The sequence below is a fragment of the Sphaerodactylus townsendi genome, linkage group LG10 (assembly GCF_021028975.2).
Source record: "Sphaerodactylus townsendi isolate TG3544 linkage group LG10, MPM_Stown_v2.3, whole genome shotgun sequence".
NCBI classification, from domain to species: Eukaryota; Metazoa; Chordata; class Lepidosauria; order Squamata; family Sphaerodactylidae; genus Sphaerodactylus; species Sphaerodactylus townsendi.
Genome location: NC_059434.1, coordinates 69,316,924 through 69,340,791, shown reverse-complemented (window position 1 = coordinate 69,340,791; position 23,868 = coordinate 69,316,924). Strand labels below are relative to the sequence as shown.

The window sequence follows — 23,868 nt, the reverse complement described above, 5'->3', positions numbered from 1 at the left end:
ACTCTTGATCCAAGTGCCTTTGTTAAAAACCTGGCAACTGATTCAGTAGTGTGGGGATGATGGTCACTAAGCAGGTGTGAAACTATTTCCTTGTCTGATCTCACTGAAAAATGTATAGAAGTCAAGAAGGATAAGTCTGTCTCAAATACGGATCAGCAAGAGCATGTAATCAATAAATTATTTCAAATCTGCCCTAAAATCCATCAGTAGAGAGGGATTTAAAAGGCCAGTAAGAGAGATTTGGGGTTTTACTTTAGCAGATAGGCCAACAAAGAGTCTGAGTAAAAACAATAGCTTTGCCTGGTGCCATAAAGGGCTCACCATTGGGTACATGGATGCAGTGAGGGCATTTGAATAAGTGTGCCACAACAAACAAACAACCCTGCTGTCCAGTAAATTTGTGATATCTACGGCAACATGGAGGAGAGTTAATTTGCAGCCTAGCTTTTTCTTAGCTTTGCCTGCCCTATCTCTTAATGGGGAGGGGGGTGGCACAGCAATGACTTTCCTTTGTTTAGACTGCATGAAAGTAAGACAGGTACATAGCAAAGAAAGGGATGTTATAATTAGCATCTCTCACTTCCCTTTCACGGTATGCTAATTCATTCACACCACTGGCTCTTTTTCACACATGTACAACATCTTTTCGGGCATAGCATTGTGTTCTCTCATAGGCACCTAGGCAACATTTCACCTCCCAAATGTACAGACCTAACATACCACCCATTCATTTTCATGTATTACATATTCACCTCTTTCAAGATAGAGTCACCTCTGCTGGTCTGTCCCTCCCTTCCGTTTGAGAATTACCAAAGTCGCTTTTCAGCTTTTGAGAGATGCAGAGCAGGATTCTACCTCAGAAGGAAGCAGCCACGTGAAATAGTTGCTTCAATTCAGGAGGCCTCAAAAGCATTGGGGGGGGGGTTCCCCCCCATACAGCTGCTGCTTTTCTGTGAGGTTTGTTTTTACAAAGCCTCCGTTGATTTCAGCTTCCCCAGAAAACCCCAGACAAAAGAGCAGCTGTGTGCATAAAGGCCTAGCCGGAAAGTAACTGTCTTGCTTCTGTTTGACAGAACTCCTTCACAAGGAAGTGCAGAGCTTGGCCTTTCTAGACGTCGTATCGAAACTCCGCAGCCACGAGAACAAAACGGTCGCCCAGCAGGCTTCCCTCACAGAGCAGAGACTCGCCGTGGAAAGCTGAGGAAGGGTACCCCCATTCCGCATCCTATCTCATCACAGATTTCACCTGCGTCTCGTCCAGCTGCCGCCCCTGCTTCGTTTCCCCCTCCCAACTGTGTCACTTGTGCATGTATGTAACATTCCCACACAGATCAAATGGCTGTAGGTACCTGTCCAAATAAGGTTTCTAAAAACACATAGCAGATTGTCATGACACAACTCCGTATCACACACACACCACAGGCGCTGCACACGTACACGTAGTCTTCAGCCCCGTCGTCGTTCGACCTGTGTTCCCGTTGCTTAAGCCACATAATAGAATGTGCATGTTGTAGACCTATAATACAGTAAAAGTGGTACTACATTGACGACACGTTCCCTCATTCCCTCTAATTCTGTAACCACGTACTGCTAATTTAGGGACAAAACAGGAGGCAGCGAGACCAGGCTGGACTGCTCGTGAGGTAAGATTTCAGAGCGGGGATGATAAAGTACCTTTGCTTGGGTGCTTTAGAAGGATGAGTGAAGGAATTCTTGCTGCTCATTCACTGGTCCTGCCTATTACTGTCAACCCCATGGTACCTAGAGGTAACAAATAAATTCCAGTGCTCTCACACTTTACTCGGTGGTTTGTCCTTTTTGTAATTTGGAGGGGTGGTAACGGTGGGGTATCCCTTTTAGGCTGCCTTCTAACAACATCAACTTACAAGAGTCACAGGTGGCGCGGTGGGTATAATTCATCCTAAACCACTTGGGATTGAGTGGTTAATTAATCCATTTATGTGGTAGACCCTCCCTCCAGATACCTTTCTCGTGCCCCTCAAGATTGTTCAGTCTTCTGTGAAGGTTGTGTAACTGCTGACATGTCTGAATTGGTTCTTAACTGCTAGGTCCTTTCTCTGCAAGTGAGCACCCGGCCTGTCTCATTGCATAGCTCGGAAGAGGCTGCCCTGCCTCTGCTTGAAGACTTCCAAGAAGGGCATGCCTACCATCTAAGTAACTGGTTCCGTTGTCCAACTGCTGTTGCCATTAGGAAGTTCCTCCTAACATTTAACTTGAATCTACATTCTTGTAATTTAAGTCCATAACCTCTAGTCCAGGGGTAGGGAACCTGCGGCTCTCCAGATGTTCAGGAACTACAATTCCCATCAGTCCCTACCAGCATGGCCAATTGGCCATGCTGACAGAGGCTGATGGGAATTGTAGTTCCTAAACATCTGGAGAGCCACAGGTTCCCTACCCCTGCTCTAGTCTTACCTTCCACAGCAGCAGAGAACAAGTTTTTGCCGCTTTCTTTGCTGTCATCCTTCAGGGTATTTGTCTTCTTTCAGTCGCAATGTAACCAGTTCCTCCACCTTTTCCTCAGGAGACTTTTTCCAAGCCTCCAACTTTCTTCATTCTTTCTTCTCTGATGGTTCTAATTTGTTTACATTCTTCTTGAAGTATGGTACCCTTGGCAGGACACCATACTCCACGTGTGATCTGACTAGCATTAATAGAGTAAAACTGCTATTTCATTAGTTATCATGTTTCTGTTAATGTAGCCTTTAAAAATCACATTTGCCATTTTTGCTGCTGTTTCACACTACTGATTTGTGTTCAGCTTGAATTTTATCCTGAAATTTCTTTCGTGTATACTACCCTAGTCCTTCATTTAGCAGAGGTTAATTTTCTCATGAAGGTTTTTGTAGCAGTCAGATAGTCCCAGACATCACTCAATTTTATTTATAAAACTGTAATTAACTAACAAATTGCATATAAAATGATTTACCTCAAGTAAATACAGAATACTGCACAACTAGTAGAACTATATTGTCCATCATAAATGTATTAAAACATTCCTAAAAAAATGCATCTATTAAAAAATAAAATATAAAGGGCATGACAAAGACCATTTTCAGTACCTCAAACACCAAGAAGTTGTGTTAACATCATGTAGAAGTCCATTTACATTGACCAAAACCTGCATGGGCTACAATATACCATAATTCTGATGTGAAGGAGGATGACCAGTAAGCCAAAAAAAAATAATCCTGTCCATATTCGGACTGAAAGTGACCAATCAGCAATGAAACAATAAAATCTCAATCAAAAGTGTACTGGCATGCAGTTCTGTCATAACAATACTTTCCATCAGTAAGTTTAATTGGCTTTTACAATCAATTTTGCAACTTATGAGACTCTCGATACAGTATACATTCATATCAAAAAGAAATGCAACACAATGGTAAATACAGTGAGTGCCGTTCATTGTGGCGTGCAACAGATGAGGGAGAAGATTCACTTGGAAGTAAATAAGCATTTCACTGTATTAGAGAGGCAATCTAGAACCCATGCCAAATCCTCTTCAGAGTTTCAGCTGGAGTAGAACAAGCTGTCCAGACTCATCTTTGCTAGGGCCCCATACAGTGCACTCAGACACTTTAAAAAGTACTGTTCATTATCACTATTTATACTGTAAGAGACATCTGCAGCGCTTTGGTAGGTCTGATCCCTAGCTGAATTAGGCATTCAGCTTTATCAGATACACATACACACAGAGAAACACATTTCCCCTCCCCACACCCTACAACATGCCCTACAGTTTCATTCAAACTCTCTGCAGTAACCTAAACACAACACTTACACTGGTAAGGCCATTCTTGGCAATTCCATAAAGGAGTATTGCCTCTCTTCGCTCTACGCCTTGCAAGCAGTGAGAGGCACCAGGCCTAGAAGCAGAACAACAACGGATACCAGCCCAGGTCAACCCAAGCTGAAGATCTCATTGCTGGAGTAAAGGATGATGCTTGTGTTCCCTCCCCTCCTCCCACCATGCCACTTGTTGAGATGGATACACACACGGATGCCTAGCATAGAGAAGCAAGAATGGCACGATCCTGCTTTCCACATGTGTAGATGCGCCTCTCCATGTTTCAGGGGTGGGGGGAGGAGCAGGCACCAGACTCTCCAGCCTTCCTGAATCTGAACAAGACTGAACCCCTCCCCCGGGGGGAACCAGGAGACAGAACTGCAAAAAGGTGATGCTGCTGCCAAACTTCACTGGCTCATCTCCAATGCAAAGGTGCATTTGGGCTCCGTGTTCTCCTCTGGGTCTAGTTTTAAGTAGAGCTCTGTGGTGACTGCAGCACCTCTTTCCCTGTTGTGGGAAAGAGAAAGACAACTGCATCTCCTTGGTTCCTTTCCCAGTGGCTGAAAGATATGTGTACGTACCAATCGATAACATTGCTGGGGCTTGGAGTTCTGCTTGGCTGCTAGGCACCCCAGGAGAACTGCCATGTCACAGCAGTCCTTCTCATTTGCAAAGCAGATGGGCAGCATTTCAGATTTTGAAGCGGGAGGAAAAGAGACCTTGCCTCCCTACCACTGAGACAGAGCAGGAAAAGGGATCAAGGGAGAGAAGCCAGAGCAGCCAACAGTGTGACAGCAGAGGAGAGGGTGATCAGCAACCAGGAGCTGCCAGGTAAGAGATGGTGCAGAGGAGGCTGACTTCCAAATTGGAACTGGCATTGTCAGGCAATTTAGACAATTGTCAGGGGGGTAAGAAGAGTGTGTTCTTCAGCATTTTCCCTTTTTTCTGCAACCACTGGTCCCGTTCAAAGCTGATACTGGGGGGAAAGCCGGGTGGCCATCCATTAGTTCAGACCCCCTCGCTCACTTCCAGCTGATGTTCATACATCACAAATGAGAAGTACCAACGGCAATGCACAATTTAAAAGCAACCCTCTCTGCCGAAAGGCTCTTCGTCTTTCCTGCTGCATCTAGGGGGAAAAATCTGAACTACTATAGAAGGAAGCTGTAGAAATAACCCTGGGTTACCCACCGGTCTTACACTAAAACTCCTCAATTATCTACTAGGAAGCAAACCACCAAATTGGGTAACACCCTCTGCTGAAAGACACTCTGGCCTGAATTTTAAAAAAAAGCACACTTGGGAGCTGTGTGTCAACATACCCTTGGAAAGGAAAACAGATTTGTTCATTTACATATGTATTGTAATTTTACTGCATGCAATTTAAGATCCAACTATTGCTCATAAACTTCAATAATGTTAAATTGCTGAAGAAACTTGACAGCATGTGCTCAAGACAGATTCTGTATGCTTAAAGAATGGGATGCCATCATTCGGTAGGCTGCGGGCGCTTCCGGTAGGGATTGCCAGCTCCAATGTTACCCCGTGCCCATTACCCACTGCTGCTCTCTACAGTGAAAGGAGCCACATCACTGAACCTCTAGGGGTCTATCAGGCATCCACCGGAATTTCCAGCCATGCCTCTCGTTTTTTCATACATGAGCTTCAGCCGCTTAATTTTTGTGAATGGTGTTCTTATGAAGTATACAAGAGCCACTTTAACAGCACTCCCCTTAAACTCCATTTTACACGGTTGTTCAGGGGTACCTCTTCTACACAACACACAGGCCTGGTCCTAAAACCACCACCACCCCACAGATCTTAGGAGATGCTTGGGAAAAGTTGGGCGTACCTGATGACTATAGGCCTGCTTAATCCCATGCATTCAGCATTAAGAGAACAGACCATAACGTTAAGGTTGCCAACCTCCAAGAAGGGCCTGGAGATCTCCCGCAATTGAAACTACTCTCCAGGCAGAGCTCAGTTCCCTTGAAGAGACTGGCTGCTTGGGAAGGTGGCTTCTATGGCATTGTGCACTGCTCAGCTCACTCTCCAAACCCCACCAACCCCAACTTCCAACTCTATTTCCCAGCCTAGGACTGGCAACCCTACAGAACGCTCACCTACAGTCTCTGGGCTTTGGTATGAGCAAAGAGACAGCCTCATTATCAAGACAATACTGAGTCACAATGAGCAGAGGAAGTTGTAACAAAGCAAGAAGCAGTTCTTGGAAACAACTAATTAAGCCTGCAGTTGGTTTTATCAACCAGTTTTGCTGAGCTGCACTTCTGCCTGGATGACACTAGATGGCAGTCTGCTAAAGCATTCCAGGCTCAAACCAGTGGGCACATTAAAAAAAAGGTTTTTAAATGAACAGGCATCACATTATATGCCACTTCTCCCTATAAATATACATTTATGATGATTCACAATCCTATGCAAGGTTGTTTTCTGGCCTGCTATTAGTTAGAACAGAAGCTGAGAGGTTTCAAAATGGAAGAGCTCAGTATTTCTAGCATGAACTTTTAAACAATAGCAAAATTCTAAACCTCTGTTCCAGTTCAGTCCTATACAAAATTGCTTTGGGAGGGCACAGACTGGAATGCTGCTGCATAGGATTGCACTGTTAATTAATCTGCTCAAATTAACTAACTGGCCAAGTAAACAAATGCACAATGAATAACACAATATCAACACTGTCCTAACAATTGGGGGGCTTTGGGTGCCTGGGAAAGATCCTCCATCATTCCACGGCCATAAAAAGAATATCTATGCCAAGAAAATTTTAAGGTGCATATTTGGCAGATTCAAGTAAGGTAGCCAGTAACCCGCCCCAAAACTTGAATCCATTTGTGGCTTCTCAGGCTGGAATTTTTTCCTGGCCCTCAACACCAACCTTTCCTAGAACACAACATCAAGGTGCACACATTTTGCATCAGTTGTTTGGATCAGTTGTGTTCCTGAATAGGCAAAGAACAAACATGGAACTGGGAAACAATGGGGGGGTGGGGGTGGAATGGCTGGGACCAATTTCAAAATCCCAGAGACGTAAGGGGGGAAATGGAACCCAGGACAAAATGGTGCCCCACCACCGTGCTCCCCCCCCGGTCTACTTACACCGGTCCCCCCCCCCCCGGTCTACTGAAAAGCTTCTGCCAGGCCTGGACGGGGTGGGGAGAGGAGACAATTTTACGCCCCCCACGTGACTCACCAGGGGGCGCCTGGGGCATTTGTCCCTGGATGTCCCCATTATAGCTAAGCCACTGCAACATCCAAACATTTTGCCCTGAATCGGATGCACAAAGATCCTATTTGGGCAGTCCTCATAACCCAGGCATCATCACATCTGAACATGAAAGGGTCCGTCAACACCTGATATAAGGAAACTGCCTCAGAAGAGAAGCTTCACTGGCTGCTAGTCACAACAGGGCAAAGGGACAAGTATAACACTGTTCTTACCAGGGCTACAAGTTTTAATCTGAGCTTTATTTGAGGATAAATTGTATGTTGGGATTTAATCACAAATCTCCAATGTCGTGTGCAGTGTGGCTCAAATACAAACCATGGCCATGTTAAGTTCTAAAGACCCCTTTCCATCTTCTCTGCCCCTTCCCACAAGACTTAAGGATTGTTCTACGTGACCCTCCTTGATGTTCTCCTCCCTTAAAAAGAGTATATGACATCAAGGCATAAATAATGCTTTGGGAAGAGAAAATAATACACCTCGCAATGCAATTCACAGGCCACCCAGCTGACTTATTCTGCTCTCCTCATCGAGATGCTCTTGCATTCAGTTCTGGTTGAACGTATCCTTTTCCCCAGAAAAACAAGTCAAATCCAATTTCAGAAATCAAGGCAGATGCACCCCCCAAAAAACTGCAGTCTGAATTGGAATTAAAGCTTCTTCTATACATTGACCTTTCCAGGCTATCTCTAAAAGTGAATGTGAGAAAATGTGGAGAAAATAGTTCCCAGGCAGTTTTCTTTTGGAAATTAAAAAAGGCAGCCCAGCCTTCAGGAACTATCCATCATAACCAATGACAAAAACTGTCAGGTTCAAATGCCACACCCGTAGAAAATCATCAAGGGATCTGAGAAATTCCAGTTGTCAATCTTCATGGCCAGTGGATTGCATTTTTACAAACTGTGAACAGAAGGAGTTCAGGGGCCAAATATCTCTCTATTTCCCCACTGCAGTCCACTGAAGAGCTGCTCCTGAAGGTAAGGAGAGCCTCAGGAATAAAATGGGTGAACCGTGAGAGGCAGCTATTCCAGGGGAAATCAGCAAAAGTTTATCTCTCTTACACACTTGCTAAGAGGAGCGCTTTCATAAATGGACGAGGTACAAAGGAGTGTTTCTTGAGGAATGATTTCTGCTTAGCCCCATCAAACTGAAGACCGCCACACCCCACCCTTCAACCCCCACCTCAGCTTTTTACACCACACCAAATGGAAGGTGGGTTTGTGGAGAAAAGGAAGAAGCAGGATTTCTCTACGAATGCCTTCCATTTACAGAATCCAGTCCTCCATGGATGGCATGCGCCCAAATAATGTTTGTAGGCGCCATTAAAAAACTATCTGGGAAGCCTTCTGAAAAATTAGCTACATTTAGAGGTAAATGCCAGATTCACAAACTTTGAGAAGTGAACACCATACAGAGGTTACTTGGGGTATGTTAAAATAAAAAAAAAATACATCAAACACAGAAATATATATTATTGTGATAACTATAATTAGGAGGGTGTTTTTTTTAAAAAAAAAAAGCTGTTCTCAATTTCCTTCTTAATCTAGGAGAAACACAAACACACACACACACATGTACATTGTGCAGGTACAAGACAATTCTGAGGTTCGGAGTGGGGGGAGGTGACCACCTTAATTGTTTGTTGTATCCTCTTTATGCCACAGAAGTAAACTCAGACACTGCAGCATCAAATATTTGCCCAAAGGATAACAACAAATTTCACCATGATGGTGGTGGTGGTCCAGTAACAAGAATGCTCTGTCATGACACAAAACACAGCCACCACATTTGGAAAAGGTCCCCTCTGCCATTTCAAACACACACATGAACTCATGCTTCACAACTGACAAACAGTAACAAGAAAAGCAAATGTCACAATGAAGCTGCATGTGTCTACAAAAATGGAGGTTTTCCCCTCAGAAGCCTGAAGAAGCAGCAAAAGCAAGGAGGAAATGTTTCTTCAGTATCTCCACTGGACACACTTGATAGGTCCACATTGTGGACATTTGGCCTTATTTCTAGAATCTGTAGTTCCCAAGCTTGCAAAATCAAGAAGCTATTTCAGAATGTGACCGATATTGTGGGGTCTGTTATGAATGAGGTAACATCAAAGGAAGAGTAAACCGCATTACCCCATATGTCCCAGCTCGACCTCTGCGTTCGGCAGAGGCCAATTTACTGGAGATCCCTGGCCCCTCAATGATGCGGCTGGCCTCCACTCGGGCCAGGGCCTTTACGGCTCTGGCCCCTGCCTGGTGGAACACTCTTCCTCCAGCTGTCCGGGCCCTGCGGGACCTTGGGGATTTCCGCAGGGCCTGTAAGACCGAGTTGTTCCACCGGGCTTTTAGAGAAACCAGCCGCTGAGTGCCCCCTTCCTTCCCCTAGGTTGGAATCCCAATGCCAACGGGATCCATTATTAAGATCTATGGTTCCCTTATACCACCGGGACCATTACCCCCTCTTGTTAAAGGGATTAGGTCTAGATAGGACGCCATCTTGATATATTATAATTGCTGTTTTATTATAACTTATGGATGTTTATGATGTTTTATGTGATTTTATGATGTACACCGCCCAGAGCCCTTCGGGGATTGGGCGGTATATTAAGTCAAATAAATAATAATAATAATAATAATAATAATAATAAAATCAGAATGCTAGGACAAAATGGCGGTCTCCAGACCAGCAATAGTCGTCTAAAACGAGGTTTCGTTGTTCTTTTTCAGACGGAGACTGTTCATCGTGAATAACTTCAATTTTCCTTCTCAAGCTAGGGTTTTAAACAGCTACACTCACAACTAGAATCTGAAAATTTGTTAATTCTAGGGTCCTCTCTATGTTCACTAAAATACTCAGAATGAGTTTTAGCCTTGTGCTCAAAAGAATCTGACTGGGTTGCTTGAAAGACATAAAGGTCCCAGTGGATGAAGAAGACTAGATGGGAACTAAATGCCATCCTCACGCAGAAGGCACCGTCAATTTAGTGTTTCTTAGTGCTGCTTAAAAAAGAAGTTTCACACAAACAGCTATACCTAAACCCCAAAGCACATTCACCTCCTAGAACAGCGTCTCATAGTTACCTCAGTGAAACCTGTTTCTACACAAACCGAAATTATATGCATAATTTGTCCTAGAGTTTGTATTTTCTTTCTTTCTGCAGTATTTTGCTTCTACCCAAATTCAATTTTCAGCTTCACAATGGGGGTCTGAAAATATCAAAATAATACTGCATACTTTTAAAAGGTTTAAAAAATATGTAGAGCATTGCCGGTTTTGATCAGCAAGGACATAATTTTCCAATAGATGCAAGTGCGTCCATGGGGCCAACAGAATGGAACCGGAACCGGAACCGGGGGGGGGGGGGGGCACATTTTCCCAACCCTTTCAAAATGAGATGATGAGAATGGTTCGCCATTTCAGCCACTTTTAGTCAAATAAATAAGCAAGTTAGAATTGGAAGCCTACTTAGAAACACAGATACAAAAAGAAGCCTCACTGAACGGATTCCAAAGATTAAAGGCAACCACATGCAAGAAAAGAACGGGAGCAAAAGTTCCACTTAAGGAGGAATCGGGGGGGGGGGGGGGGGACATTATACATTTGTCCAACTGTGTCTACCACAACAATGAAAGACCAAAGACTATACCAAATAAATGTACTTCCACAAAATCCATACTTTTACCCATAAAATTTGGTATACTGTGATGTGTTTCCTTTTAAGTTCACCATATTTCTCGTTCTCTTTATTACAAAGTTGGTCCAAAACGTCACCATTCACATTCTTTATACACGGCCATCTGTTAAAAGTTATAATAAGTGGTCGCAACCACCTTTTTCACAAAGTTCGTTGCCTTTAAGCCTCACATTCATTTGTCTTCCTAGAAAAGGGCTGCAAGAGGATGAGAAATTCTTGGCCCCCAACAGAGGGCACTGCAAGGCAGATCTTGACGCTCCGGAGGAAAAGTGATTATTTCTTGCTTTCAAGTGAGGCAGCCAAGGAGTAGAAAGCGGTTTTCTGTTTGATGGGTTTCTTCCAGAAGGACTTTGAAGCCTCTTTGTCTGCTGAAAACACACCATTCCTTTGGAGCGCACTGAAGAGGAAAATTGCCTTGCCGATGGCAGCCACAGACAAACTTGCGTCACGGAGGACAAAGAGCAAACCCACTAAACTCGGTTGTGGTGGTTGAGGTCCCATCAACACAGACCATTTGCCACAAAAAGGAAGGAGGAGCTTCCACCTGGGACTCGAGTCAACAATACAGTAGAGATTCACGGCTCAAAAAATTTCGGACTGGAGGCTTGAGAAAGTTTGTCAGTGAGTTGGTGGCTGTAGCTGCTTCCCTTGGAATAAACAAGGGCCCGATAAAGTTACAACCACCTGGGCTTCCCCATCATGTTTCTATGCTGCTTGGTGTCCACTGGGCATTCCAGTTGGAGGTTTGGAGAGCTGAGATGGTCCAGTGTCTTGTGCTGCTTGTATCAGTGAGTTCACCAGCTCGCTCTGACAGCTTCTATATCACTAACTAGGTTCTGAGCTAGACATATCCCAAATATCTGGAACAAATCAGACATATTAACCAGAATTAGCTCAACAGCAACCATCTAATAGAAACAGTGCATGTGGATCCGAGGATGCTGGATTTAAACTGCTGCCTTGCGGGATATCAAAAGAACAGGCAGGCTTACCTGGAGTAATGCAATTCCAATGAATATGCCGGCTACTATAGTCAAGTTCTCCTGTAGCCATTTCTCAAACTGGGGGACGCAACCTTTTGTATAGATAACAATCTGTTGGTCAACTTCCTGCCAAAAGATAGAGAGAGTGTAAAAAAAAAAAAAAACCCCACCACACTCCTCTTAGATTCCACATTTCCTCTCCCAGACACTGTCCTCAGAGGAAAAACCTAGAACACTTACCGGTTTTTGCCGGGCATCATAACCACACTGAGTATTAATGACATCTTCCTACGAGAACAAGGGAACAAAAATCAACATATTGCTTTAGGGTCCTGGTTTGTTCCATCTGCCAAATCTCCCCAGACTTCAAAAAAAACCTGTTCTCCATTCTTTTTCACCCCTCTTAAAAAATGTTTTACACATGGATACATGCTATAAAGAGAACTACAATTTATATAGCATCAACAGCCCGTATAGAGTTAGCGAAATATTGGAAGACATCCCAGCTACCTACTCTGATGGACTGGTACATCAAACTATGGACTTATATGGGAAACTGCAACTTAAGGACACACAAGAGGATTGGTCACCACTGAAAGATTTTTTGGGACACTATTTCAAGTATCCTAAACTAACTGTTTATAAGTGTAATATTGTAAAACTCACATGCCTTTCTTTCTTATATTACTTGCAGAATAAATTTGTATATAGTATGTTAAAATCAACCTAGTACAATAGGCTAGTAGTTGATATATGACTTAAGTTCTGTGACTTGTTATAACGATTGGTTGAAGTCTAAGTCGACTGAAATATGATGAGTTAATACATTAAGACAACTCCTAAGTTGGAGTAAGCATATGTACTTTAGATGCATATTTTAACATTATTTGAAGTTTGTTTTGTATGTAATTATAATCTTGGAAATTTCAATAAATACAATAATTAAACTTTTTTTAAAAAAATAGAACTACAGCCATGAACAATGAGATCGCAGTACTGATAACAGATGAATGGGGACTCCTTGTGTTCAGGTCTGATACAAAAAAATTATTTTGGTGCCCTTATTATAATAATATAAAGTTTTACACGCAACCTGCTCTGACTTGAAAAATAACTGGATAAATTTTCTGAGGCCACTGATGAAGGCCTTGGAGCCAAAACACATCCGAGCACAGTGGCTGAATTTGCATTACCAAACTATTGTATACATACTGTGGTATCGAAGACCAAAAGGTGTCCAAGGTGTGGGACAGAGGGGTGCGCAGGTATCTGTCAAGGGGAGCCTTTGACCCTCAGAAGCTCATATCCAAACAATCTCATTGGTCCCTATCTAGCTGGGCAGGCAAAGCTCAACTGTGGCTTTAAATAAATGGAAAGAATGTTCATTTTTAAAAAGAATCCTGTAGTAAAAAGAAGAGGTCATCTCCATCGCATGTAGCAGCATTGTCAGCAACCCCCCCCTCCCCCACCTCTGGACTTACAGCAGGATCTTTAGTGCAGCAAGAAAAGGGCACTCCACAGCGCTCTCGGCTGGCATTGGAGTCTGTGCAGTTGAAGTAGATGTTGAGGTTCCAGTCATCTGCCTGAAAAGCCCCACAGCACTGCCACTGGAGCAAGGAGAAGGAGGATAGCAAAGAAGCATTAGAAAGGTTTGAAAAGAGGACATATCTCTGCAGTTTCCTACTAGAACTGGAAAAGGCTTGTGACTGTTTCTGAAACATGGGCCAAGAATTCCAACTGGTGGCTGGTAATTTTTGTTCCTAGCATTTCACACGCATCTATGGCTGGATTCTTCAGAGGCCTCCAAGATGCCAATCTTAGATGCAGGCAAAGCATTAGGAGCAGAAACTATCAGACCACGGCTACACAGCCTGGAAAATGCACAAAAGTCAGTTGATTCCAGCCATGAAAGACTTCAACAATTCCAATTTTTAGGAAAGCAAGCAGGAGTGACACTTACATATTCTTGCGTAAAGTCTATGAGATTTTGCAAATCAATGTCATCTCTGTATGCCCGGATGTTGTTGTTGATAAAGAAATACAGCTGGTCTTTGATCCAGTCTTTAAAGACGAAGGCCAGAACACCAGCCGTGAGCTCCAGGAAGAAAATGATTCCCAAGAATACTGAGAACTGTGAAGAAGAGAGTTTTTATTATTAATCTCTGACTGTTTTGCTTTCAGGTGAAACAACTGACTCCTAAGCTCTCATAAGTACTTCAGGGTCCATACACACTGCCGTGAGCTACTAGAAGTATTAAATAAACAGAAGGAGGAAATTAACAAATACTTTCCAAGCCGGGCAAAATCTCTACTAACCTCGCCTTTCTGGCCCTGACATGACCATCAAATTCAAAGTGAAGCAAACCTGTGTGAAACTTTTTAGGGTGCAGATTGACTCGAGCTGCAAAACATAACAGAGGGCTCTCTGGCAGCTGTAGTTCTATGAAGGGGCAAGGAATTCTCTTTCAGAAATTAGATGGACTCTATAGTTCCACTGATGGTGGTACCTTCTGCTAATGGAGGCACCTTCCTCCAGTTAAAGGAATCTTCTCCTGATATTAGGCTCTTACTTGAGCAGACAAAATGGAAGGATCCACGATTCATGGAATAATTTGCCAGATCCATGTAACTGCCTCCTAAAACTAAAGTGCTCTGGAGAGGGAGAACACACTGGGGTGTGAATGTCCAAAAAGAAGTAGGTAACTGGCATGCAGAGTGTGTGTAAATGCAGGGTGGTTCAACTATATTGGGGGTGAAAGCAAACAGAGAGGCTAAAGTTTAGCTCGACATTTGAGAACTCTCAGTTACATAGACTAATCTCCAAAAGACTGGAATTAAAATAACGCTACCTTAAGGATAGAAATTGGCCTTTATTATCCTTTTGGCTTTCTCCTTCCAGGCTTACAGTTCTAAACACAAAAGTGTCTACTAAGTATGAGCATGATGGTTGTTTTGCAGGCTACAGATATTCCTTTACCCAGCACATCAGGTCAATGGAGCATCATACTGATCCACAATACAATTCCTCCAAAGGCTTTCTCTTTGTCTGACCAGCACTCTTCAGAAGACAAACACTGCCTTGCATCTCTTGTAGGAAGCACACATCACTCAATATTGCTACAGGGTTGCCAACTCCAGGTTGGGATGTTCCTGGAGATTTAGGAGTGGCACCTAGGGATGGATGGGTGAGGACCAAGAATTTCATGCACTCCCTGTGAGGCAGGAAAAAATACTGGCTAAAATGGATTCCAAGCCTCGACAGGAAGTGATAAAATTCCTTTTCCTGCCTCCCTGAGATGGGGTGGAAACCACCCACCAACATGCCTTTCGCCTCCAAGAGAATGGTAATGTCAGAATCTCTCACTGACAGCCAGTGTGGTGTAGTGGATACAGAGGTGGACTAGGACACTGTGCGAGCCAGGTTCAAATCCCCATTTATTCCATGGAAGTTCACTGGATGACTTTAGGATCGTCACGAATGCTTAGCCTAGCCTGCCTCACGGGGGGGCGGGGGGGTTCTTATGAGAGAATGGAGGATGGCAGATCTATATTCTAAGCTGCTTTCTGGGAAGAAAAGCAGGATATAAAAATACAAACGCAAACGCAAAGTGCTCTGCAGTGCTACGTGTTCAAAAGAGGCAAGCCATTAGAGCACTCGCAGCAAAAACAGAGCCAGATAGGCATGCCAGCTCTGGATTAGGATATACCTGGAGATTTGGGAAACGGAGCCTGGAGAGGGCAGGGTTGAGGGAGGGACCTCAGCATGGTCCAATGCCATAGAGACCGCCCTCCACAGTGGCCATTTCCACCAGGAAAACTGATCTCTGTAGTCTGTAGCTCAGTTGCCCAGCTCCCACCTGGAGGTTGGCAACCTCAGTGTCAGATCAGCTGCACTCAGCCATTTTGCTCATGGGTTGCGATAACAGCAACAGCGATTGCATGGCCGACTTACAAACTTGAGAAGAAATGTGTTCTCTCGCAGCGCCCCGATGCATCCCGCGAAGCCCAAGATGAACATAACTCCCCCCACCACGACAAAAAGCCAAACCGGATCAAAGCCGCCCAAGTCCGTGATGGAGGAGATGTTGGACAGAACTCCCTGCAAGGAAACAGAAACGATATGAGCCGATCCCAGATGCCTCTGGCTTATCTGTGCTTCCCGTTGATCTTTGTTTTTTCCCATTTAGACAAAGAAATCAAAACAGACAAACTGATGCACTGCCTTTGTGCCCAAGAGAGATAAATAAGGTTTTGTGCAAAACCGATGTTTCCTGCCAGTTCTTTTGTGTTGAGACATCAGTGCACCGATGCGATGAGGCACCGGCCACATCCTCTGTGAGGAAGCGACAGGAATTGTCACTCAGCACACATCTGTACAGAACTGATTTGTCAAGAGGCGAAAGAAGCACGAATGGCAAAGGGAGGAAAACAGGCAAGGTTAATTATCAGAAAGCTCGAGGCCCACAAATTAAGCCTGTCAACTGGTTACAGATTTTTGGGCGGATGGATCATTTACCCTTTTTAACCTGCCGGTTAAATGCTTTGTCACCAAATTTATTTAAACCTTTCAAATACAGCCAAGATTCATAAAACAATTTACTGAACAGAGGTTTCCACTCAGCCGCCTGAATCCGGCACATGTTTGTGTCTCCCAGAAGCAGCATTTTGGGGTACATTCTGGGCTATGGGAAGCAGCGGTTTGTGTATACCAGGATCGTCCTGCGCAAAAAACTCTCAAATGAAGAGGCAGCTGCATAACTAAAATATGGTATTATTAAGAATATCACTGGAAAACAAGAAATACGTTTTCAGCAATGGACATACACACTCAATATTGCATACAAGAGCTGACTAAGAGAAAAGGGGGGAACTTGGATGGGGTTTGAGGAATGGGTGATAGTTACCAGTCTTAAAGCGCGATCTACAGAAAGCAGAGCTGAAGAAGAAAATTACAAGCGTTTCCAGGAGCAAGGGGAAGAGCGTACATGTAACTGCGGGTGCACGTGTGGATCCAGAACACACATAAAAGGACCAATATTTATACCCCAAAATGAGTCCAGAGGTGGGATGAGGTAAACTGGTAGGAAAACCAAAAGCAAACAATTGATTGCTTTTCCAGGGTTCCGCAAAAACATCGGAGCAGCTTGATGACTCGTCAGGACCCAAGAGAATGCCTGGCCTATTCTTTTAAATACAGACCGATTGCTGGGATGGGCCTACAGATAGGGTAATTAAAGGTACGTAATAGTCTGCTGGGAGCACTGATGATATCATCTTAGGGTGATACAATGGTAATTAGCTACTCCAGGGGTCTGCAACCTGTGGCCCTCCAGATGTTCGTGGACTACAATTCCCATCAGCCGCTGCCAGCATGACCAATTGGGCATGCTGGCAGGGGCTGATGGGAATTGTAGTCCATGAACATCTGGAGAGCCACAGGTTGCAGACCCCTGAGCTAGTCCCAAAGGGGAGAAGTTCAGCAGAGAACTGCCGTCCTGCCCAGGCCTGGCATTCAAGATGGATCCCAGAACTTTCTGAGAGGCAGCCATTTTGTGCGGAACAGTGTCCTGCTCTTATGCTAAAGTGTCTGTGGCCCCTGTGCCTTCATGACACCCCTTAGAGAGACGAGGGGTCCGGCTGCTTACAATAGATCTGGGGAGGGGAAACACTTTCCCCAACACTTCATTAGTATTCCAGAGTGAGAGAAAAGTCATGCTGGGAAGAATGGTGGGCTCGTCCAGGCTGTTTCCCCCACTTTGCGAGTAACAATAAAAACTTCTCCTATTGTGCCTGCCTGCCAAATATGTGAATTTGACTGGGATCTCAGACTTGGACCGGTTTAGCAGCTGAACATACCTTCCAGCATTCAGTTTCCATAAAACAACATACAGTCAAACATTACGGTTCTCTTAGTGCTAATATAAAAAAGGAATTCAATTTCTTCCCAGTTCTGTTTATACTGCACTGTAAGCAGAACTGCGATGTTCTGAATAACTTGTTTGCCAAGTCATGGCAGTGTGGGGAGAAGAGGGAACCTTCCATATAAGCATGTAGTCAACTTCTCCCTCCCTCCCCTAGCTTTGGCTTTATCCCAGGGAAAAGCTGCATTCCCCTTCCAAAGAGGAGAAGTGTGCACATGTGTTCCCTTGCTGACGTCCAGCTCAGCTGCTGGCAATAATCTCCCAACCTTCACATAAGTTACAACTGGAGAGCCTTGCAGGGGACCTCTGTGACCTCCACATGCACCCCTGAGTCAGTCTCTATTAAAATTGGCTGCAGGAGGTGACAGGGAGGTACCCTGGGAAATGGGGGAGGGCGGAAATAACACAACAGGGGATGCAAAGGCTCTCCAAGCTGATTTCATGCGGTAACATCTGAAACGGGTGAAAAAGAGCTGATTCTGCAACCTAGTCCACACCTTTTTTTAAAGGACAACATTCCACACGCAGAAAATAAGATAGCAAAAGAGAGTATTAACTCTACCTAAGAGGATATCTTGAATATGTTTTGACAGGAAGTTTCCTTGGCGGCTACAATACAAGGGACCAGGATATTAAGAGGTGATACTGAACAACCAATTATGCATTTATGTGCCCTACCATCTTGTCTTTCACCTCAAGAAGGAGAGTTCTCACAGCACTCTTTGAGGCAATGTTCCAAGTTTCCATGCACCACTCCAAAAGCAAAAAATGTCTACTAAGTACTCTCCTTTTCAGTACAATTCTAGCAGAATTATCAACGTACCTAATTCTCAATATGGTCCCAAATATTGATACTTAAATCTAGAGACTGGGGCCCTGAACAAACCTGAGAAAAGCCCTAGGTTTTCAGAAAAACCTGTGATCTTTAAAAAGAGGGGTTAAAATCCCCCAAAATGATATGTCCCCTACCTGTACATATCTGATTCTGCTAAACTTGGAACATGATGGTTGAACATGAATCCATAGTAATAAAGGGCTCTTTCTGTCACCCATGGCATGCACAACTCACCAGAAAATGAAGCTACTTGTAATGAAAGCTAAGATTGTATTGTCAAAGGCTTTCACGTCTGGAATCACTGGGGTGTTGTGTGGTTTCTGGGCTGTAAGGCCATGTTCTAGTAGCATTTTCTCCTGACATTTTGCCTATATCTGAGGCTGGCATCTTCAGATCTTCTGAGCAGATCTTCTGAAGATGCCAGCCACAGATACAGGCAAAACATCAGGAGAAAATGCTACTAGAACATGGCCATGCAGCCCGGAAACCACACAACACCCAAGCTAAGATTGCTTTATTAGAAAACAGAGCTGAGGACTGCAAAATTTGCTACCAGTTCCAGGATTATCATGCCAAAAGTGAAGGGAATCAAAACATCATGGCCCAGTTTGTTATGACAAGCCCCCACATTGCCCCTTTGCTATTTGCAATGGAAGTGAAGGTACTGATAACCAATCAGAAAATAAAGCTAGGAGTCAAAACTAGCCATGAGCTTCAGGGTGATAGTGGGACTTGTAAGCGCCAAAAATAGAGGGAATCGAAACATCCAAGAACAGATTAGCATTAGAACATCCCTCTGTTATCTGCAATGGAAGTTTTCCCACAAGAAGCCAAGGAAGGGCAGGCAACAGACAGGGAGGGTGGAAAATATCCCTCTGTTCCAAAACTAAGGAGGTTTAATGATTTTCCAGCCCCTATCAGATTCTGTGTGCTGTAGCAGTTGCAGTGTCAGACTAGAACCAAAGAGAACCATGTTCAGTTCCCACATCTGCAACAGACAGCTGTCAGCTAAACTTCGGCCACGAATGAACAGTCTTACATCACAGGGTGGTTGTGATGATAAAATAGGAGAGGTGGACAACATAATCTGCTTTGGATCCCCACTGAGGAGAAAGATTTATTTGTTATTAATCTAATTTTGCCTACAATTTGCCAAAAAAAAAGGATTATTGTTCTTGATCTTCTTTAACGCTGCAAGGCTTTTGTCAGGAGGCAGAACTGCTCATTCAGTATCCGAACTACCCATAAGTATCATGAGAGTGGTGTAGCGGCTAAGTTGTCAGACCAGGATCTGGGAAACCTAGGTTCGAATCCACAGTCTGCCATGGAAACTGCTGGGTGGCCCTGGGCCAGTCACACATTCTCAACCTTGACCTTGGCAAGTATGTGGATGAGAGACCTCCACGGAATACCAAGGGTGTGGGGCGGAGGCAGGCAATGGCAAACCACCTCTGAAGGTCTCTTGAAAACCCTACAGTGTTGCCATAAGCCAGCTGTGACTTGACGGAAGAAGCACAGCTGCAAAATGAGCGTGCACACCTTTAATATAAAAATAAAAGATTAACAGTCCAATACATATGTGTTTATAGAAAGAATTGTCCTGTGGAGGTATCAAAGGCCTGCACCTGCAGATTTGCCCTTCCTGGGATACATACCCCTGCGGAGGGTAAACACACTGGCAAGGGACTGTCACGGCTCTCCAGGATGCCCAGATGTAGTGCTGGGCACTGGATCAGCATTCCCGTGCAGCGGCTGGCCCCAGGAGGGGCATGCTGGAGGCATTCCTGGGGGTGGAGCCAACATTAGTCAGCTTCCACCCTGGGTTTGGTGGCAGGCACACCGTGGCCCGAGGTTCGGACTTATGCTACCCTTTAAGGTGGCGTAAGTCCATTGAGCCCTATGGAGGGCTTTCCAGTGGCAGGGAGATTTTTCTGTATTTTCTACCTCCACATGCCGCCAGAAAGCCCTCTCGAGGCGCCATGGTGGCAACACTGTCACTGGCCACTTCGGGCTGGGAACTACACTATTAATGAGACTACAAGCCTACTTGTATAAACATTTGGAAAGAAGATAGAGTAAGCCTGGTGTACGGATTCTATGCCCTGTCCTGGATAGCCCAGCCTAGCTTGATCTCATCAGATATCAGAAGCTGAGATCTGCCCCTTCTCCAGATATTGCAAAATTAAGGTTGTTTTTAAAGAGTCTAGATCAAAATTGTGTAGTAGATGTGGCAAAATTCTGTTTTAGAGTTTGTTGTAAAAGTTTTTTTAAAATGGGTGTATGGTCTATGGGTTGTTCAACTCAAACTATGAATTATTCAGATGGGAGATCATCCATCTATGCAGAGGAAGGCAATGGCAAATGACTTCTGTTATTCTCTTGCCTTGAAAACCCCAAATGGGTCACCATCAGTTGACTGCAAATTGACCATCAAAGATGCCATACCTGAAAACTGGGCTACCATATACAAAATATCATATTTGTATATATGATATACATACCTGAAAACTGGGCATATACAAAAAACAAAAGTTATCATAATAGATCTGAGGGGCTGAGAAAGAAAGAGCTGTCATGTTTTAGAAAACCTGGGGGATGTTTAGGGAACTTGTCTTAGGGTACAGAATCTGGGCAATTTTGGGGGGGGGGGTGCCTGTCAGGGGCACATTTTTAAAGCTAGTGGCATCAAAATTTCAGGGCATCATCCAGAGACTGTTCTGATGATACCACCCGAGTTTGGTGAAGTTAAGATCAGGGGGGGCTAAGTTATGGACCCCATCTCCTGTTAACTCTTATTGGAAACAATAGGGGATGGGGCACCGCTTTTGGAGGCCCATAACTTTGGTGCTGCTAGCTTTAAAAATGCACCCCCTGCAGGCCAAAATGAAAAAAAATATCAAAAATACAAAAAAAAATCAGACACCCGAATTTTTCGGGTATACCCAAATATACGGGTATATCCGAATATGTTATTTGTCTTATTCAGGCACACAGATAATTTTATGCCTGAATAAAACCAAATCCCAATTTCTAGAGTACTGACCAAGCCTAATATTTACATTTCTCTGTCTCTAAACCAGATTAGGAAGTTTCATGCAAAAGATGCTGAACACAGAGACAGTTTCAGGGACAGCTCCAAAAGCAGGTTAACTGCCATGCAGGCTTGGAAGCAGAATACTAGCATATCATCAACCACAATCTATTACCAACCAGTTTTAGATATGGAATCTATAGTCTATATCTGACATTTCAGTCCCTTGCACCAGATCTATTTGCAGAAAACTTCCTTCCTGCACAGAGTGGCAGCAAAACATTTCAGCACGGGGAAGAACAAAGTCTCTGAGAAAGGACTGGTGTGGTAAGAGCGTATCTGCTGCTACAAAACTGAGGAAGGGGAAGATTGATAGGTCTACATGCAGAAGTCAAACATGAAGCCATCAACACAAAATGCCATCAAACTGCAATTTCTATTTAAGAGCATGAGAAATTACACATCCAGCAAAGGAGGCTGTTTTGACAAGATATGTCTTGACAAAGATAAATACAGCACCATACAATTGGCCTTCCATCACTTCAGTATATGATATTACGCCTATTGGCATTGTACAGAAGCAGAAGAGCATGCGTTGGCTGCTTCAGTTTTATTCAGTTTTGCATCTTTAAAGCTACAAATGGCATTAGTAAAATATTAAGCCTTCATTTCTGGGAAACAGTTCATTGATCAATTTCGCGCGCGCACACACACACACACCCTTCTCCTAGAGGTCTGAGAAAAAACTGAAATGAAAAAGGCAAACACTGGATAGAAGAAAAAGTTCTGTCTGGTTCATTGTACCCGCTGGGCTGATGGCCTCCATGCATCTCACAGATCCCTTTTCAAATTCACAATTTAGGATGCTAATTATTCAGCTTCCCTTTAGACCCAGCTGACTGGCTGTCAAGCCAGTTCTTTTAACCACCTGACAGGCCAGTTCCATTGCCTCCCCTAATGGCTGCAGAGAAGCTCACAGGACTATATGTGTTATTTACTCTCATAACTGTTTTTGTTTTGCTTGAATTTCTCTTCTCAAGCTGTGTGTCAAAACACTAAACAGTTAAGGAGGGATTTCAGCTGAAGCAAACCCCTTTGTCTGGCAAAACACAAGGGCTGTTCTTACTCTTTTTCCATTTGTCGTGTTTGAACCATGTAACTCCACACAGAATTCTACTTTTGCACTACCAGAAAGAAAGAAAATTATTAACTTTTTAGCTATTAACTTTAACTTGATTTGCACATTTCAACCAGAGACTGAACTTCGCATAGGCATTGTGACAGGGGGCTGAGACTACAAGTGTCCTGGGTGTCGCCCCCATAAGTCACATGGGGGGACAAGTTCAGCTGCCTGTCCCCTCCCCCCTCCCCTCCCCGCTCCCAGAGCAAGGAGCTGGAGGAGCACTGTGCTGCCTGCCACCTCCTCCTCCTGCATCCTCCCCCCAGTCTTCCCTCAGTAGCCCCTGACACGGCCACGATGCCCTAGCACGGCTTCCATAGCCTTTCTTCACTGAGGAAGGGTTGCAGAGCCTGCAGTGGTGCCATATACATTTCTTTAATTAATAAAACAATTCTAATGGTTCTTCACGCCAAGAAATACTTGCCAGAGTACTCTGACAGATGTTGAACTGCTCCCTTTGCCTACTGCCAAGGGCCAGTGCAGATGTCCCACAATAATTCCAAGTGATATTGTGTGGGAAAGCATATGTGGAGAAAATACCAGCGTTCATTTCCCAAGCTGGAGTTGGCAACCATACCTGCTAGGAAAGGCAATAAATCCACCTACCATTCTTTTTGGGCAAAATAAGGGAGGAAACAGTTCTGTTCAGATCTTAATTGGTTCAACTGATTATTAGATTCTACTTACTTTTTCATTCCAGGCCCACAGTCCAATTCCAAGAAATGCTATGCCTAGAAACTGAAAAAGAAGAAAAAAGGTGATAAGAATAGCAACTCGTCAAGACCTTTTTTGTGTCAATTAGACCTTATCTGTTGTCCACATCTAAATACAGAAGCCAGGAACTGTATGCCTGCAACAGTGCTCCTTGCCCAATTCCTAGTTTAAAAGGTCATGTTAATTTTAGCCAGACATAATAAAAGGCTGACTAAACTCAAAAACGAGTTGAGGGGATGCAGCAGGCAGACCAGGCCAGATTCAAACTTCTTTTCAGCCTTGAAATTCACTACGAACAGAATTACACATTGAAAGAAACTTACATCTCCCTCCAGCAGTATTAAAGACAGCATGGTATAGATCATATTATATCATCTATTTCCCCAGCTCAGTCTCTTATTCAAGAGCAACATCTGTGGCCAAGTAAATACTAAAGACTGATAGAACTGCATATA

The 23,868-nt window shown here is 44.0% G+C and overlaps 2 protein-coding genes and 1 long non-coding RNA gene across 6 annotated transcripts in view; 1 reads left to right on the top strand and 2 right to left on the bottom strand.

The window, feature by feature from the left end:
* Window positions 1-1,800, top strand: part of RAP1GDS1 (Rap1 GTPase-GDP dissociation stimulator 1) — a 101,790-nt gene extending 99,990 nt beyond the window's left edge. For all 4 annotated transcript variants that reach the window (XM_048509162.1, XM_048509161.1, XM_048509163.1 and 1 more), the window contains one exon: window positions 1,074-1,800. In XM_048509162.1, the coding sequence (XP_048365119.1) occupies window positions 1,074-1,201 (128 nt within the window). In that variant the 3' untranslated portion in view covers window positions 1,202-1,800. The remainder of the gene's footprint in view (window positions 1-1,073) is intronic.
* A 1,081-nt stretch (window positions 1,801-2,881) lies between these two features.
* On the bottom strand, window positions 2,882-9,291 carry LOC125439861. The gene is made up of 2 exons (XR_007245599.1): window positions 5,919-9,291; window positions 2,882-5,758 (listed from the first exon to the last, which is right to left on the bottom strand). It is a non-coding gene; the product is annotated as an uncharacterized LOC125439861 (long non-coding RNA).
* A 1,174-nt stretch (window positions 9,292-10,465) lies between these two features.
* The window catches only part of TSPAN5 (tetraspanin 5), an 83,070-nt gene continuing 69,667 nt past the window's right edge, over window positions 10,466-23,868 (bottom strand). Inside the window, exons 2-8 of the mRNA XM_048509165.1 lie at window positions 23,387-23,437; window positions 15,685-15,831; window positions 13,693-13,863; window positions 13,214-13,339; window positions 11,973-12,020; window positions 11,742-11,858; window positions 10,466-11,609 (exon numbers count right to left, since the gene is read on the bottom strand). Coding sequence (XP_048365122.1) covers window positions 11,544-11,609; window positions 11,742-11,858; window positions 11,973-12,020; window positions 13,214-13,339; window positions 13,693-13,863; window positions 15,685-15,831; window positions 23,387-23,437 — 726 coding nt within the window. The 3' untranslated portion in view covers window positions 10,466-11,543. The remainder of the gene's footprint in view (window positions 11,610-11,741; window positions 11,859-11,972; window positions 12,021-13,213; window positions 13,340-13,692; window positions 13,864-15,684; window positions 15,832-23,386; window positions 23,438-23,868) is intronic.